The sequence below is a fragment of the Mustelus asterias genome, chromosome 24 (assembly GCF_964213995.1).
Source record: "Mustelus asterias chromosome 24, sMusAst1.hap1.1, whole genome shotgun sequence".
Classification (NCBI taxonomy): domain Eukaryota; kingdom Metazoa; phylum Chordata; class Chondrichthyes; order Carcharhiniformes; family Triakidae; genus Mustelus; species Mustelus asterias.
The window spans coordinates 47,006,150-47,024,014 of record NC_135824.1 but is presented as its reverse complement, the minus strand read 5'-3'; the positions used below and the strand labels follow the sequence as shown (position 1 = coordinate 47,024,014).

Sequence of the window (17,865 nt, the reverse complement as noted above, 5' to 3'; positions counted from 1 at the left end):
GAACATCAAATCATAATGTGATTATCAGGGTCGATAATGCACCCCAACCGCTGCGGTGCCCAACGGGCGCGGAAGGCGTCAACTGCGCCCGTGGACACCGCATGCTCCCTCTCCAGGGACACCTGGCCGCGAACATAGCTGTGGTAGGGGGTCAGACAGTCAGGATGGATGGCCCCCTCGATCGCCCGCTGCCTGGACCTGTAAATGGCGTGTTTTGCCAGGCCCAGGAGCAGGTTCACGAGGAGGTCGCCATCCCGACCCTCCCCTCTCCGCGTGGGACTGAAGTGCAAACAAAACATCAATAAAAGGTTTTTGAGGAAAACAAAAAGGGAGTGCAGCCTAAGACGCAAAACATAGACATGGTCCATGGTCTCCACAAGGCCACAGAAAGGGCAATCTTCGGAGCCAGTGAACCAGTGAATCCTACGGTTGTGCAGAACTGCTGCATTCATCACCCTCCACCCCAGGTCCCCGATGTAATTGGGGAAGATCCCTCCGTAGAGGGACCTCCACTGGGGACCTCCGCCGCCCAGCGGCAACAAGGCCCGCCAAGGTGTATCCGGGCGACAGGCGAGGACGCGGTAGTGGAAGGTGTGCAGCAGCAGCCCGTACAGGAAACGCCTCCGCGCGGTGGAAAAGGGCACGGAGGACATTTCCGCGAGGCGGCTCAGGCTGTGGGGCACCTGGCCCGAGGAGGGGGTTTGAGGTTTTGGGCCAATGTGGAATTCCGTCCGAACAGGGGAACGCTCGGGCGGGATCCCACCGCACGCCTGCGCCGCCTCGAGACCGCGTGCACTTTCGGGGCCGAGCACGACCGTCCTAAGGTCTTGGATGGCTTTGGCCACGCGCCGGATGGACTCCCCCGCGCGCTCAGCCAGCACGTGGGGGCTCATCCAGCCCGCTCCTCCGCCATCAAGCACGTCCCCGATCCTGGTCACCCCGGTGTCCACAGCCCTCCTCTCCGCCAGCCACCTGAAGTTATACGGCTGGAGGAGTGGATTCCTGAGCAGCGGCTCTCGCACGAGAGGCGCTACTCCTGACGGGGGAGAGCTGCGTCGCGAGGCGACCGTGTTCCAGACAGTGAGCAGGTCCTGGTAAAAGACGGGCAACTCCTGCAGGGCGGTCGAAACGCGCCCCAGTTCGATATGCAGGAGCTGCACGTCATAATTCAGGCCGTGCCACTGGCGGAGAAATGCGTCGCCATGGCACACCATCGTGGAGGGGGCTCAACGTAAAGGTACCTCTGCAGGGCCTGGAGGCGGAAGGTCTCTATCTGAGTGCGAAGGCACACCAGACCTTGTCCGCCCTCCTCAAGCGGGAGATGCAGAACCGCAGCAGGGACCCAGTGTAGTCGATTGTCCCAGAAGAACCGCAGGAGGGTTCTCTGGATATTGGTGACAAAGCCAGGGGGAGGGGTCAAAGTGACCAGCCGGTACCACAGCATGGAGGCGACCAGCTGGTTTATGACGAGAACTCGCGCCCCATAGGACAGCACTCGGAGCAGTCCTGTCCAGCGATTCAGGCGGGCGGAGACTTTGGCCTCCAGCTCCCGCCAGTTCGCTGGCCGGGATTCCTCGGCTGGGCAGAGATGGGCCCCCAAGTAGAGGAGGTTGGTCCTGCTCCAGGTGAAAGGCCTGAGCTCCTCTGGAAGGGGGTCTGTCTCCCAAGGACCGACAAGGAGTCCGGAGCACTTGGCCCAGTTGATCCTGGCGGAGGACGCGGCGGAGTACACCGCCTGGCATTCTTGCATCCTCCGCAGGTCAGCCGGGTCCGTGAACATGAGTAGCGCGTCATCGGCGTGAGCTGACAGGACCACCCCTGCGTCCAGGCCACGCAGAGCCAAACCCGACAACCTCCTCCGCAAGAGGCGCAGGAATGGCTCCATGCATATCGAATACAGTTGGCCAGACAAGGGGCAGCCCTGCCGTACTCCTCTCCCAAAGCGAAGGGGCGCTGTCAGGGACCCGTTAACTCTGCGGCAGAGTACAGTAATCGGATCCGGGCGACAAAATGCGTCCCGAACCCGAATGCCCGCAGAGATCGGAGTAAATACTCATGCTCCACCATGCCAGAGTGTGGCGACTGGGAGGTTTTCACAGTAACTTCATTGCAGTGTTAATGTCAGCCTACTCGTGACACTAATAAAAAAAACTTTAAACTTTAGATGGTGAAATTTGAATTCAATAAAAGAAAAAAAATCAAATGACCCTGAAACAATTCTTGCAAAAACAATCACCAGGGAAGGAAATCTACCGTCCTTACCCGGTCTGGCCTACATGTGACTCCAGACCCACAGCAATGTTAACTGCCCTCTAAAACGATGGGCAATAAATACTGGCCCAGCCAGCAATGGCCACATCCAATGAACAAAAGATATATAAACCTCAATCACCAATACATAATAAAGATTTGAATGTCGGGTGGAATTTTTAGAAGAACGAGTGGAGGTCTAATTGAGGTGTACAAGCTGATGAGGTGGATTGACAAAGGAGACGTGGAGAGGCTGTTTCCTCTTGTGGGGCAATCTAGAACAAGAGGTCACAGTTTTAGGAGAAGCGGGTGGCAGATTTAAAACAGAGATGAGGAGGAATTACTTCTCTCAGGAGGGTGGTGAGTCTGTGGAATTCACTGCCCCAGAGCGCAGTGGATGCCGGGCCTTCGGGTAAATTTAAGAGGTGGACAGATGTTTAATGAGTAATGGGTTTGAAGGGGTAGGGTGAACGGGCAGGAAAGGCCCGTCAGGCAGAAAGGTGAGGCTGAGATGAGATCAGCCCTGATCGTATTAAATGGCGGAGCAGCTCAAGGGGCTGAATGGCCTACTCCTGCTCCTAGCTCCATGGTTCATCCCTATGATCAAGTATATGTTTATTTTTTGCCCTTATTAAACCTCACTGTCTTCAACTCCCTGCAGACTCTCCCTCTATAACTATAGTGTAATTTGCAGTAGCTGATCCCCTCCAGATGCACATGGCTCCCAGGTATTGCAGGTTTTTAAAGTCTATTTTGGTTCTATTTTGCTTTGAAATGGTACAAATTGCTGCAGGGGTAATTGTCATGTGAGTGTACCTTCAAGAAAGTTTTTTAAAAATCATGTAGCTTACAGCTTCAGTGATGTCATTGGGGGTGGAGCTAAGCTGTGGCAGTCAGGTGATAGGGGTTTATCCTTTGGGCTTTCAGTTTCATTTTGGGGAGAGTGTTGGAAGCAGTTTAGCAGCAAGATAAGAAGCAGTCTCTCTCTCTCTCTGTTCGGTTCTGAAACTATTATCAGTTAGTGGAAGAAGAGGCTTATTGCCATCCTGCCTTAAAGAAGCTGTGTTTTGGGAAACAGGTTCAACTGCAACCTCTTCTGAGTTTCTTCACAAGGGATTTTCAACCCAGGAGGGTGGATTCCTGCAGCAAGTGGGCATTAACCTATGCTGTACCGTGCTTAGTTAGAGGGGTTTGTGTATTGGATGTTGGCTTTGGTTGGGACACGAGATATTCCTTAAGAGTTATATATTATCATCGTTATGTTTCTTGTCTGTAATTATTAAAAGTTCTTGCTAAATGTCTTACTATACATATCAACAATATTCTTAATTACACTTTGTTTTTGATAAAAGCTCCCCATGGGTCAGTTGAATCATACCTGAAGTGAAACCTCTCAGGCTCATCCTAGACAAATTCAACGTAAAATGTTAGGTCAGATGGGCTTCATAAAACACCTTGGAGTATCCAACCTGATTTGTAACATTAATGGCGACTAAGGTAGCAACTGAGATTCTAAGTTTGATTTTATCGGTACTGTGTTGTCTGCAGCCAGTATCCTTTATTGTTACTGAAGCAGTATAACTGACATCATGTTGGTTTTAATCTGTTCTCTGGTTTCAGTGTTCTCCTTGGATGGCAGGGTAGAGCTTGATTGGGATAATTGACAGGTCAGGTCATATGACTGGGGACAGCTATGTTTTCACAGAGAAGTCCAGTTTTAGTTTTGTTTTTCAGAAGCTTCTTGGAGCTGAGAGACAGCAGTGTTTTTCCCCCCTCTCTGGAGTTGGAGTTTTTGCCATCTAAGTGTTGTTCTCTCTTTGCTCCTCTCTCACGTCAGGAGACTGGAAGCTGCCAGAGACTAAGTTTACCTCTCTTGAGGTTTTGCTGTTTAGAGGATATATTCTTCCCTGAAAACTACTGGCTTGGATTTCTGTCCATAGATGTAACAAAGCTGGAAATCCAGTATCACATGAGCATACTCGTTATAGTGCTAATTCTGAAAAAGGGTGCATATCTCAGATATTGCTTTAAATTGGAACAACAGAGATAGCTAGCTGTTAACGGTTATATTGTGCCATGTCTTGTAATTGGTAAAAGGGGAGGTGATGGCCTAGTGGTATTATCGCTAGATTACTAATTCAGAAACTTGGCTAATGTTCTGAGGACCTGGGTTCGAATCCCGCCAGGGCAGATGGTGGAATTTGAATTCAAAAAAGAATTAAGAATTTACTGATGACCATGAAACCATTGTCGGGAAAAAGCCATCTGGTTCAAAAACATCCTTTAAGGAAGGAAATCTGCCATCCTTACTTGGTCTGGCCTACATGTGACTCCAGAGTTACAGCAATGTGGTTGACTCTCAACTGTCCTCTAAGGGCAACTACGGATGGGCAATGAATGCTGGCCCAGCCAACAACACCCATATCCCACAAATGAATTAAATTATGCTAATTCTTTTTGTTATATTCTGTGTTCTTAAATAAACGTTGTTTGATAAAAGCTCCCTAGTGGGTCACTTGAATCATACCTGGAGTGAAACATCTTATGTTCACCCCAATGGCAAAATCAAATGTGAAACTTAGGGTCGAGGCTAACTTCACAAAACACTTTGGAGCTTCCGGCCTGGGTTGTAACAATAACACTGACATCAAAATTGTTCATCAATTTGACCCTATGAGACCCAATCGCTGCTCTATTTCTACTTGCCTAGCCTCAATGATTAGGTCCATTACATTCCTCATCGCCAAAATCAAAAAACTCCCTCCTTAACAGCACCACGGGTGTACCTACACCACATGCACTGGCAGTGGTACAAGGCAGCAGCTCACCACCACCTTCTCAAGGGGCAATTAGGGATGAGCAATAAAGGTCAGCTAAGTCAGTGACATTGATGTCCAGTGAGCCAGAGGGTCTCTTTTCCACATCAGACCCAGGGTTTGAATGGAGTGCCTCTTAAAATGTTTGTGTGGAGCTTTGATGTGAGGCCGGATTTCCAGTCTGCAAATTACAAACGAACATACAAAATAGGAACAGAAGAGCTTGCAGCCCCTTGAGCCTGCTCCGCCATTCAGTAAGATCATGGCTGATCCGTCTGTATAAAAGCAAATTACTGCGGATGCTGGAATCTGAAACCCAAAGAGAAAATGCTGGAAAATCTCAGCAGGTCTGATAGCATCTGTGGAGAGAGATTAGAGCCAATGTTTCGAGTCTGGGTGACCCTTCGTCAGAATGAAGATAAAGAGTCACCCAGACATGTTCTCTCTCCACAGATGCTGTCAGACCTGCCAAGAATCTATCTACCTCTGTCTTAAAAATATTCAGTGACCTTGCTTCCAACTTCTGAGTTCCGAAATCGCACAACCCTCAGAAAGAAAATTCTCATCTCTGTCTTATATGAATCATAGAATCAGAATCCCAACAGTACAGAAGGAGGCCATTCGGCCCATCAAGTCTGCACTGACAACAGGTCCCATCCCCGTAACCCCACATATTCACCCTGCTAATGCCCGACACGAAGGGGCAATTTAGCATAGCCAATCCACCTAACCTGCACATCTTTGGACACTAAGGGATAATTCAGCATGGCCAATCCACTTAACCTACACATCTTTGGACTGCTAATTGTAAAACAGTGCCCCCCACCCCTCCCCCCCAAAAAGTTCTGGATTTACCCACAGGAGGGAACATCATTGTTGTTTTAAGATCAGACTCTGCCATTTTGGGATCTGGACTGAATTGGGAGTAACTGACCTTGTGTTTATTTTATTAGTGTCACAAGTAGGTTTACATTAACACTGCAATGAAGTTAATGTGAAAATCCCCTAGTCACCACACTCCGGCACTTGTTCGGGTTACACTGAGGGAGAATTTAGCATGGCCAATGCAGCTAACCAGCACGTCTTTCAGACTGTGGGAGGAAACCAGAGAACCCGGAGGGAACCCGTGCAGAGATGGAGAGAACGTGCAGACTCCGCACAGGCAGTGGCCCAATCCGGGAATCGAACCCGGGTCCCTGGCGCTGAGAGGCAGCAGTGGTGTTCCAATGCTTACGCTCGGGACACTGCTGCCCCACAGGCAGTCCCAGCAAGAACCTGGCTAGGTATGTGAAAACTCCCTCAATAAGTGAGAAGGGGGAGATGATGGCAAAGTGGTAATGTCACAGGACTAGTCATCCAGCAGCCCAGGCTAATGTCCTGGGGATACAGGTTCAAATCCCACCACAGCACGAGGTGGAATTTAAATCCAGTTGATAAATTTAAAATCATAGGGTTGCTTATCTGGCAGGGGAGAGTCAATGGTCAGGAAGATTGATTTCCCAGACAGATTCTTGGCCTTTTGGCTAAGATCAGTGTCAGATCAGGTGCAATGTCTCATATTGCTAGCTTGGATTTTCTTTGTCTCTCTTGTGGGAACCATAATTTGGATTCAATTTGAATTTTTTTTTGGAATAAGCAAGGAGACGGATTAACGGTTTGCCCTGACCACTCTGCACATTAACTTTAAGGATTAAATTTTTAATTTAAAACGTTGGCACGCAATCAACCACTTGTAACAGGGGAATCAATCATTTAAGCTGTGCCAGAGTTAATGAGGGTGTGGTGAGTGTAATTAAGGTGGCTGCAAGGAATGTTGAATATCAGAGAATGCGAATTGTGCTTTGTGTCCAAGCTAAAACACAAGGTGTTTATGAACTTCTTAAGATTGTGCGTCCAACACTTGGGAGGTTTGAAGTAGTCTTGCTATGTTTAGTTCATTTTGATCCAAGGGGTTTAGAAGTTAATTGGGCCTGGCGACATTGGATTAAACTTGGTCATTTTGATCTAGAGATCTAAATCGATCGGGGCCTAGTAAAGTGCGGGATGGTTGCTATGGCAACAACTGGAGACATCTTGTTATTAGACTACTCTGACTGAATCCCAGAATAACAGCACTTCCAGACTTAATACAATAAACTGGGCACCGAATGATGATTGAACAAAGAAAAAGGGGTTTAATCAGAACTCAGTTTGTAGGTTTATCCATTTCCATGCACGAGACAGGGCCAGAAAACTAGATCATAAGTGAAACAAATAAAAACTAAATATATCTTTCCCCCAAACAAGATCTAGCCGCACACATTCCCAGAAGTACGAAGTGATGTCAGTCACAAATGGGTTCTATTTTAATCTCTCTGAGATGCAAGTTGTTGACTGTTGGAGTCCGCCCAGTTAGACGGTGTCCCTGTGGTGCCATAACTTGAACTTGGAACGCCAGGAATCGGGAAAACTTGCCTTTATTAATACAATGTTCAAAAATTGGCCATACATTAAAAATGTCTTGTGTGGAAAAGATGAACAGGTTGGGACTCTAATCCATTGGAGTGCAGAAGAATCCCTATAATGCAGGAAGCCAACATTTGGCCCAAGTCTGTCCCGACTTCTAGCCCCATAACACCTGCCCTATCCCCCTTTGCCATGGCTAATCCCTCGAACCTACACACCTTTGCAAGGGGCAATTTAGCATGACCAATCTACCCAACCTGCACATCTTTGGACTATGGGAGGGCCAGGGTCAACGCCAGGGTCCCAGAGCCACTGAAGTCCTTTAGAAATATAATCACTGTTACAATGCACATACAAGACCGAATATTGTAGACTGAAAAAATTGACATACAGAACGGGTAAATGCATTAATCAATATTGAACTTAATTTGCCAAAAAAGTGCACTTTGACAGAGGGGTGAGGGTTACTACCACAGAGCGCAGTCGAGGCCAAAACATTGTATATTTTCAAGGAGTTAGATATAGCTCTTGGGTTAAAAGGATCAAAGGTGGGGAGGGGGGGGGGGGGGGGGGGGGAGAGTGAGAACAGGTCACTGAGTTGGATGATCAGCCATGATCAAAATGAATGGTGAAGCAGTCTCGAAGGGCTGAATGGCCCACTCCTATTTCCTGTGTTCCTATGGATAAGGTGGAAGAGCAATGTGGGTTCACAATGATTCATAAACATTAAACACAGCAACAAAGGTTCACAAAAACGCAAGGGGAATAATTTTTAAAATATTCTTTGATGGAATGTGGGTGCCAATGGCAAAGGCCAACATTTGGTGCCCATCCTGATTGCCCTGGTGCATTGAGCTGAGTGGCTTGCTGGGCATTTCAGAGGGCACTTTGAGTGGATTGCTGTAGAGTCATAGAATCCCTACGGTGCAGAAGGAGGCCATTTGGCCCATCAAGCTTGTACCAACAACAATCCCAACTCGGCACCTATTCCCGTGCCCTATATATTTAATATTTACCCTGCTAATCCCCCTCCCGACACGCAGGGACAATTTAGTACAGCCAATCAACTTAACCCGCACATCTTTGCACAGTGGGAGGAAACTGGAGCACCCGGAGGAAATCCACGCAGGCACGGGGAGAATGTGCAAACTCCACACAAACAGTGACCTGAGGCTGGAATTGAATCCGGGTTCCTGGCGCTGTGAGGCAGCATTGCTAGCCACTGTGCCACAGTATAGGCTAGACCAGGTGAGGCTGTCAGAGAAATATCAATGACAGTTTCACAGACACCATTACTGAGACTAGTTTTCAATTCCAGATTTCATTCATTGAATTTAAATTCCACCAGAAGCTGTGGTGAGGTTTGAACCCACCCCCTCAGAGCATTAGCCTGAGCCTCTGGGTTACTAGTCCAGTGACTAGTCCACTACACCACCATCTATCCTGAGAAATTGTTAAACGTGTAAAGAACCTTCAACAGGGCAGGGATTGGGCTTTGTCCTGTCCTCCATTTTACTAAAAGGACATGAAGGCACTGAGGAAGCCTCAAAGTTGAAGCCAGAACTGAGGGGTTATAATTTAGAGAAAGATTGAGTTTAAGTTTTAAGTTTAGGTTTATTTATTAGTGTCACAAGTAGGCTTATATTAACACTGCAATGAAGTTACTGTGAAAATCCCCTAGTTGCCACACTCCGGTGCCTGTTCGGGTACACTGAGGGAGAATTGAGCAGGGCCAACGCACCAAACCAGCAAGTGTTCTGGAATGTGGGAGGAAACCGGAGCACCCGGAGGAAACCCATGCAGACACGGGGAGAATATGCAGACTCTGCACAGTGACCCAAATCAGGAATTGAACCCAGGTCCCTGGTGCTCTGAAGCAACAATGCTAACCACTGTGCCACCGTGCTACCTGAACAAGCTGGGCTCCTCTTTAACATGAGGAAGAGATTCGATAGCGTTGATGAAGAGAAGATGTTTCCACATGTGGGGGAAGTACAATTAGCAGCAGTATACGATGAAATGTGAGCAGTCGTCCATTCAAACCTGCCTCAACTCTACATAGAATCCCTGCAGAAAGAGGCCATTCGGCCCATCAAGTCTGCACCAACCTACCTTTCTATCTTACCCAGGCCCTAACCCTGTAACCCCACATATTTACCCCACTCATCCTCTTATACATCTTTGGACACTAAGGGTCAATTTAGCATGGCCAATCCACCGAATCTGCACAGCTTTGGGGTGTGGGAGGAAACCCACGCAGACACGGGGAGAACGTGCAGACTCCGCACAGACAGTCAGTCAAGGCCAGAATTGAACCTGGGTCCCTGGCACTGAGTCAGCAATGCTAACCACTCTGCCACCTTCCTGCACTAAACCCCATTAGTACCCAAAAAAAGTTATTGACCTTTATTGTGTTAACATACTCAATAACTGAGAACCTACAGCATTTTGCCACAGAATTTCAAAGACTCTCAACTCCTTTAGTGGAGAGAAGCCTCAAAGTTCATCCTTTCCATAGATAAGGAGATCCAAATTGTACCCATAGAATCCCTACAGTGCAGGAGGAGGCCATCCGGCCCATCGAATCTGCACTAACTCTTCCACCCTGCACATTTCCCACGACTAATCCAGCTAACCTACACATCTTTGGAAACTACAAAGCAATTTAGCATGGCCAATCCCCCTAACCTACACATCTTTTGGACTGAGAGAAAACCGGAGCACCCGGAGGAAACCCACGCAGACATTAATTAAAAGTAAACATACCATTTGTTTTAATCACTTGCTGTGGCTAGTGTCTCAGGACAGCCAGGTCTCTTGTAATACCGATATTTCACAAGCTACCTCTCACCTTTTAAAAATCACACCACTTTTCAAATTGTTCTTCCAAATTGGATAATGTCAGACGTTCCCACATATTGTTTCATCTGCCTCATGCTTGCCCACTCGTCCAAGCTGTGTCCCTCTGCTTCCTTCCTCACAGCTTACTCTACTCCACATTCAGTGGATACTGCTCCCCTTTTATCCTTCCTGCTAGTCACGTCCTTAAAAAAATCCGAGACACTTGTCAAACACAACATCTCTTCCATAAATCGTATGGACTCGGCCCAATCATATGATTTGTGTTATCAGGTCCCCAAGAATAGATTCGAGCACTTCTGGCAGCATGGTGGTTAGCATGTGTAGGTTTGGGGGAATCGGCCATGCTAAATTGCCCCTTAGTGCCCAAAGATGTGCAAGTTAGATGGATTGGCCATGCTAAATTGCCCCATCGCATCCAAAAATATGCAGGTTAAGTGGATTGGCCATGCTAAATTGCCCCTTAGTGTCCAAAGATGTGTAGGTTAGGTGGATTGGCTATGCTAAACTGCTCCTTAGTGTCCAAAGATGTGTGGGTTAGGTGCATTGGCTATGCTAAACTGCTCCTTAGTGTCCAAAGATGTGTGGGTTAGGTGGATTGGCTATGCTAAACTGCTCCTTAGTGTCCAAAGATGTGCAGATTAGGTGGATTGGCCATGCTAAATTGCCCCTTAGTGTCCAAAGATGTGCAGATTAGCTGGATTGGTCATGCTAAATTGCCCCTTAACATCCAAAGATGTGTAGGTTAGGGTGGATTGGCCTTGCTAAATTGCCCCTTAGTGTCCAAAGATGTGAAGGTTAGGTGGATTGGCCATGCTAAACTGCTCCTTAGTGTCCAAAGATGTGTGGGTTAGGTGGATTGGCTATGCTAAACTGCTCCTTAGTGTCCAAAGATGTGCAGATTAGGTGGATTGGCCATGCTAAATTGCCCCTAAGTGTCCAAAGATGTGCAGATTAGCTGGATTGGTCATGCTAAATTGCCCCTTAACATCCAATGATGTGTAGGTTAGGTGGATTGGCCTTGCTAAATTGCCCCTTAGTGTCCAAAGATGTGAAGGTTAGGTGGATTGGCCATGCTAAACTGCTCCTTCGTGTCCAAAGATGTGTGGGTTAGGTGGATTGGCCATGCTAAATTGCCCCTTAGTGTCCAAAGATGTGAAGGTTAGGTGGATTGGCCATGCTAAACTGCTCCTTAGTGTCCAAAGATGTGTTGGTTAGGTGGATTGGCCATGCTAAATTCTCCCTTAATATCCAAACATGTATAAGTTAGGTGGATTGGCCAGGCTAAATGGGTGGGGTGTTAGGGCAGGGAAGAGGCCCTGGGTAAGATACTCTGTCAGAGAGTTAGTGCAGTCTCGATGGGCCAAATGGCCTCTTCAGCACTGTACAGTAGCATTTCTCCTGCTGACTGTTAGGCTAATTGGCCCATAGCTCAGTTCTGTTCTCTTTCTCGTTTTGTTTTGAATCGTGGGGTTAAAACATTTGCCACCTTCCAAAGCAATGGGGACGGTTCCACAAGCGAGGGAGTGCGTGAAGACCGCACAAGAGCAGGGTGCGAGACTTTCAAAAAACGTGTCACAAAAGGTACCACGAGAGCAGCCGCCAAAAGAAAACGCTGGAGTAGGAGAGAGTAACTTGGAGAGATTTCAGTTGATGCTTTATTGTTTCCATATGGCTAAGGATTAGCTTCATTCGACTGTTCTGTTAAGGACACCGAGTCCAAGTGGCTCCAGGGAGCACTGTTACGTCCTTAAAGCGGTTACAAATAGAATCAGTAAAACTTTACATCCACTGACCCTCCCTGAATCCTATGGAATGACTGAATAACACTAACTTACCAACTACATTAGCAGTGTATGTACATATCAGCACACTAAACTATAGAACCTTGTAGTAGGAATATATCTCACTGTGAAAATCAGGGTGTTTCAAACACAACCCAAGTCAGAAACATGGAAAAATATTTTGTACATAATTATTCGCTGTGAAACTTGCAGTAACGAATCTCAAGTGATGAAAAGATTCAAGGTCATACATGAAAAAAAGTCTTTTAAGAAAGTTTTTTTTCCCTCTTCGGTTCCATTGGAAAACTGCACCATTTTAAATGGGTTTAAGGATACAATATACAGTGTAACATGCAAAAACAATGCACTGCATTAACTGCACGCAAACCAGTTCATAAAAACAAAACCTGCATCTTAAACCGAGGAGAAACGGCACCTCCTTAAACTATTACAGACAATTCTCAAAATAAAAGGAATCCTTAAAATCTTTTTTCTTTTACTTTTCTTTTTTTTTTAAAAAAAAACCTTTTTTTTTTTAACCAAGCCATAAACGACCACATTGTTCTGGGGGCCCCAGCCGCACGCACTGGAGCAAGAGGATAGTTCGAAGAACGAAAGAGAGAACCATAGGCCATTCAGGCTCGCAAATAACATCACGAGGCAGCTTTCCCGCGGGGACAAAGGTGGCAGCTGTCGAGAAGGGGCTGGGAAGAGGCTGTCGGAACCGCCCTTTAACTGTGGCCACCGGCCACTGTCTGTCCGCTGCCATTGTCCACCCTGGGAGGAAACTGGAAATCTAACTCAAATAATAATCCTTCAATCTGATCTTAAAACGTGAGGCTGACAAGCACTTGATTTTGGAGTCTAGTTCAGGAGCTCTACTTCATGCGTACTGAAGGTTCAAGTATAACAGGGGCTACAAGTCTCGCTTTAGTTAAAACTCCATGTTGCATTAATCCTCAATGACTATTGGTTCTTCATTCATGGGCTGCCTAGGCTGCTGTGATGCAGAAGATGCGCGTCCTTGTCGGATCAGAATCTGTCGGTAGGGCTGACGAGCTGCTCGTTTCATATCCACTGGACCCAGCATCTTACGCACTTTCCTAATTTCCAGAAAAACAAGAAAAAAAAAGACACTAAATAAAACTGCAAATGGCACAACTGACAAACTTTCCACGTAGCAGATTCAATTGGGTTTGGATCCGAGAGCTCCAATGTTTGATTGAAGTAAACAACACAGAAACAATTCTGTTTCCTCACATCTGTCCTGAACTTATCATTTCCCACTCTGTCTCTCCGTCTTGGTGGGCAGCCCACAGTACAGCATCCTCACTAACAAGGATCCCAAGTCCAAGGTTTTAAACATGACCATTCTGGGCGGCACGGTGGCACAGTGATTAGATCTGCTGCCTCACAGCCCAGGGACCCGGGTTCGATTCCCGGCTTGGGTCACTGTCTGTGTGGAGTTTGCACATTTTCCCCGTGTCTGCGTGGGTTTCCTCCGGGTGCTCCGGTTTCCTCTCTCAGTCCCAAGATGTGCAGGTTAGGGTGAATGATTTCCTCCCACAGTCCCAAGATGTGCAGGTTAGGGGGACTTGCCATGCTAAATTGCACCTTAGAGTCCAAAGATGTGTACGGTTAGGGGGATTAGCCCTGGTAAATGTTTGGGGTTACGGGGATAGTGTGGGGGAGAGGGCTTGGCTAAGTTACTTGTCTGAGAGTTGGTGCAGACTTGATGGGCTGAATGGCCTCTTCTGCACTGTAGGGATTTTATGATACCAATGGCACTTAATATTTTGTATTTGCCCTGACAACCTGTCCTGCTGTTTGAGTTTCTCCAGTCTGTTCTTTGTGGCGGTCATTTTACAGTGGACCTCTTTTCCATTGCTAATACAGGTTTATTCTTTGTGAAGAGTAATGGTAAATGATCTGAGCAACATTACATAACAGTAAAGCCTTGTCCACATGGATCCTGGAGACAATGTGGGATGGAATAAATTCTCCATGTTAAGACCGTGCAGGCAAACCGCTTTTACTGCCCTCCCTGCTTTTACTGCAAATCTTCTCCCTCTGCAGTGCCCGACACTCTGGGCCAGAGATCAACGCTTCAAGCCATATCTTACTCTGTGCTTTTCCCATATCCCGCATTTACCCCAACTTCCAACAGTTATCCACCCTCCCTTAAAACACAGAACGGTCTCTGCCTCAATCACTCTCTGTGAAACAGGATTCCTTCATCTATAAACGCAGCATTATCACTGACAAACCACCCCCCACAACATCTTCTCTAAACCTTCTTTGCTCCAGAGGGAGTGGTCTTAGTGCTCCTCACAGCTGCCTTTCCCACCCGTGCCGTTCTGCAGAATCGGCACTGTATACTCGCTATGGTTTTTAAGTCCTCCCTACAATAGGATGGTCAAAGCCATACATACTGTGCCAGAATCAGAGTTTGTACAACAGAGGCATAGAATCCCTATCGTGAAGAAGGAGGCCATTCAGCGCATTGCGTCTGCACCGACTCTCCAACAGAGCATCTCACCCAGGTCCTATCCCTGTAACCCCACACATTTACCACAGCTAACCCATCCAATCTGCACATCTTTGGACACTAAGGGGCAATTTACCATGGCCAGTCCCCAAACCTGCACATATTTGGACACTAAGGGGCAATTTAGCATGGCCATTCCACCTAACCTGCGCATCTTTGGACACTAAGGGGCAATTTACCATGGCCAATCCACTGAACCAGCACATACTTGGACTGTGAGAGGAAACCAGAGCACCCTGAGGAAACCCATACTGACACGGGGAGAACGTGTTAGACAGTCACCCGAGGCTGGAATTGAACCTGGGGCCCTGTGAGGCAGCAGTGCTGACCACTGTGCTGCCCAATGGTACATGTGGTTGAAGATGGAAGTACGGGTCGTCCACCTTCTGTTAAGCCTGGATATGATTTTCACACCATTATTGCAGCATGAACATCATTTGTTAAATTACATTGATTTAATAGAAACATATTTACCACCAAAGCATCTAATGAGTGACAGTGGTGAGGATCGAGGGCTCTGCCAGCGACGCCAAGTTCCCATGAAAGAATTTTAAAAAGTGAGCAGCAAGAGGTGAAACTGTGGTTCACACCATAGAAAGCATTCTTTCTGGGTGTATCACAGCTCGGTATGGCTCCTGCTCTGACCCAGACCGCAAGGAACTACAAAGGGTTGTGAATGTAGCCCAGTCCATCATTCAAACCAGCCTCCCATCCATTGACTCCGTCTACACTTCCCGCTGCCTCCGCAAAGCAGCCAGCATAATTAAGGACCCCACACACCCCGGACATTCTCTCTTCCACCTTCTTCCGTCGGGAAAAAGATACAAAGTCTGAGGTCACGTACCAACCGACTCAAGAACAGCTTCTTCCCTGCTGCCGTCAGACTTTTGAATGGACCTATCTTGCAATAAGTTGATCTTTCTCTACACCCTAGCTATGACTGTAACACTACATTCTGCACCCTCTCCCTTTCCTTCTCTATGAACGGTATGCTTTGTCTGTACAGCTCACAGAAAACAATACCTTTCACCGTATGTTAATACATGTGACAATAATAAATCAAATCTAATGAAAAGCCATGACACAATTAGGGAGGTCGTACGAATAGGAGAGCTTCACCAAGCTGGGCAAGCCGGCTGTTAGCTGGGAAGCTGCGTGTCTGGCTGTCGGCAGAATAGTGTAAAAATGCTAATTACCGAGTTTCGTCTGTTGCTATGAAAAGGACATCGTCGGGTGCGTCGATCCAGTTCATCCTCCTGCCCTTCATTGGTGGCAGGGACCCAGGCTTCAGCACTTTGGTGTTTCTCGAGTATGGTTTCCCATTGATCATGTAACCCCGGTTAATGGCAGTCTGTCACAGGACACAAACAATTAATGCTCAGGAACACAGAGAATGGACTGGCACAGGGAAGGGGAGAGAGGAAAACCTGTTGGACTTTAACCTGGTGTTGTTAAACTTCTTACAGGGAAGGGGAGACAGGGCGGGGAAGACAAGATGAGGTAAAGGCCAAATGATTTCCCAGCAGTGCTGTGTAAGTACCACGATTTGAAGAGTGTTTGGAGGTTATACAAGCAGACACCTGCACACAAACTGAAACCTCCCCACGTTGCAGTGGATGGAGCATGGAAACCTCCTGTAGCATTGGGTGAGACAGCTTCTGGCTGGCGCAGGTGAGACTGGAGCATCTGTTTCTATTCTGTAGCCAGCTCTGTGGCGTGGCCCTGAAACCCACACAAAGAACAAAGAACAGGGCAGCACAGGAACAAGCCCTTCGGGCCACCAAGCCTGCACTGATCACATTGTCCGACCTAGGCCAACCGCCTGTTTCCCTCTATACCCTGTCTATTCATGTGCCTATGTGTCTTAAATGTCACTAATGTAACTGCCTCAGCCACCTCACTTGGTGCATCCCCCACCACGCTCTGTGTAAAAAACTTCCCCCCCACATCTCCACTGAACCTTCCCCACTCCCCCTTACCTTGAACTTGTGCCCCCTTGTATTGTCATTTCTGACCTGGGAAAAAGCTTCCAACTGTTCACCCTATCCACACCCCTCATAATTTCACAAACTTCTATCAGGTCGCCCCTCAGCCTCCGTCTTTCCAGGAAGAACAACCCCAGTTTACCCAATCTCTCCTCATAGCTAATACCCTCCATACCAGGCAACATCCTGGTGAACCTTTTCTGTACCCTCTCCAAAGCCTCCACATCCTGCTGGCAGTGTGGTGACCAGAATTGGACACAGTATTCCAAATGTGGCCTCACAATGTTTTATATAATTGTAACATAATTTGCCAACTTTTACACGCGATACACCGGCCGATGAAGGCAAGCATGCTTTCTTCACCAGCTTTTCCACCTGTGCTGCCACGTTTAAGGATCTGTGGACCTGTACTCCCAGATCTCTGTATGTCTATGGTCCTGATGGATTTGCACAGTAAGAAGTCTCACAAGTCAGAAGCTTTTTCCCAGGGTGGAAGAGTCAATTACGAGGTGGCACAGGTTTAAAGTGCGAGGGGCAAGGTTTAAAGGAGATGTCCGAGGCAGATTTTTTACACAGAGAGTGGTGGGAGCCTGGAACTCGTTGCCAGGGGAGGTAGTGGAAGCGGATACGGTAGTGACTTTTAAGGGGTGTCTTGACAAATACACGAATAGGATGGGAATAGAGGGATATGGTCCCCAGAAGGGTAGGGGGTTTTAGTTCAGTCGGGCAGCATTGTCGGTGCAGGCTTGGAGGGCCAAAGGGCCTGTTCCTGTGCTGTATTGTTCTTTGTAACACCAGGTTAAAGTCCAACAGGTTTATTTGGTAATAAACCTGTTGGACTTTAACCTGGTGTTGTGAGACTTCTTACTGTGCCCACCCCAGTCCAACGCCGGTATCTCCACCTGATGGATTTGCCATTTATTTTGTAGCTCCCACCTGAATTGGATCGACCAAAATGCATCACCTCGCATTTGTCTGGATTCTCATTCCATGCCCAACTCATATTTCCCCAGGAACTACTGAGTATTAAAGACCCCTGGGACGCAGGTGCAAACCTCTGGGACAGGGGCACAAACAGCTGGGACGGGAACGCAAACGCCCAGGACACGAGCGCAGACCCCTGGGAACCCGATCTGTACTTGACAACCAAGAAGATAAAAAATTGGAGTAAACCATGT

At 47.5% G+C, this 17,865-nt stretch overlaps 1 protein-coding gene across 4 annotated transcripts in view; it reads right to left on the bottom strand.

Moving 5' to 3' along the window:
* Positions 1 to 12,001: 12,001 nt before the first annotated feature.
* Positions 12,002 to 17,865, bottom strand: part of LOC144511358 (metastasis-associated protein MTA1-like) — a 79,927-nt gene continuing 74,063 nt past the window's right edge. For all 4 annotated transcript variants that reach the window (XM_078241645.1, XM_078241644.1, XM_078241646.1 and 1 more), the window contains 2 exons: positions 15,899 to 16,053; positions 12,002 to 13,257 (listed from right to left, as the gene is read on the bottom strand). In XM_078241645.1, coding sequence (XP_078097771.1) covers positions 13,107 to 13,257; positions 15,899 to 16,053 — 306 coding nt within the window. In that variant the 3' untranslated portion in view covers positions 12,002 to 13,106. The remainder of the gene's footprint in view (positions 13,258 to 15,898; positions 16,054 to 17,865) is intronic.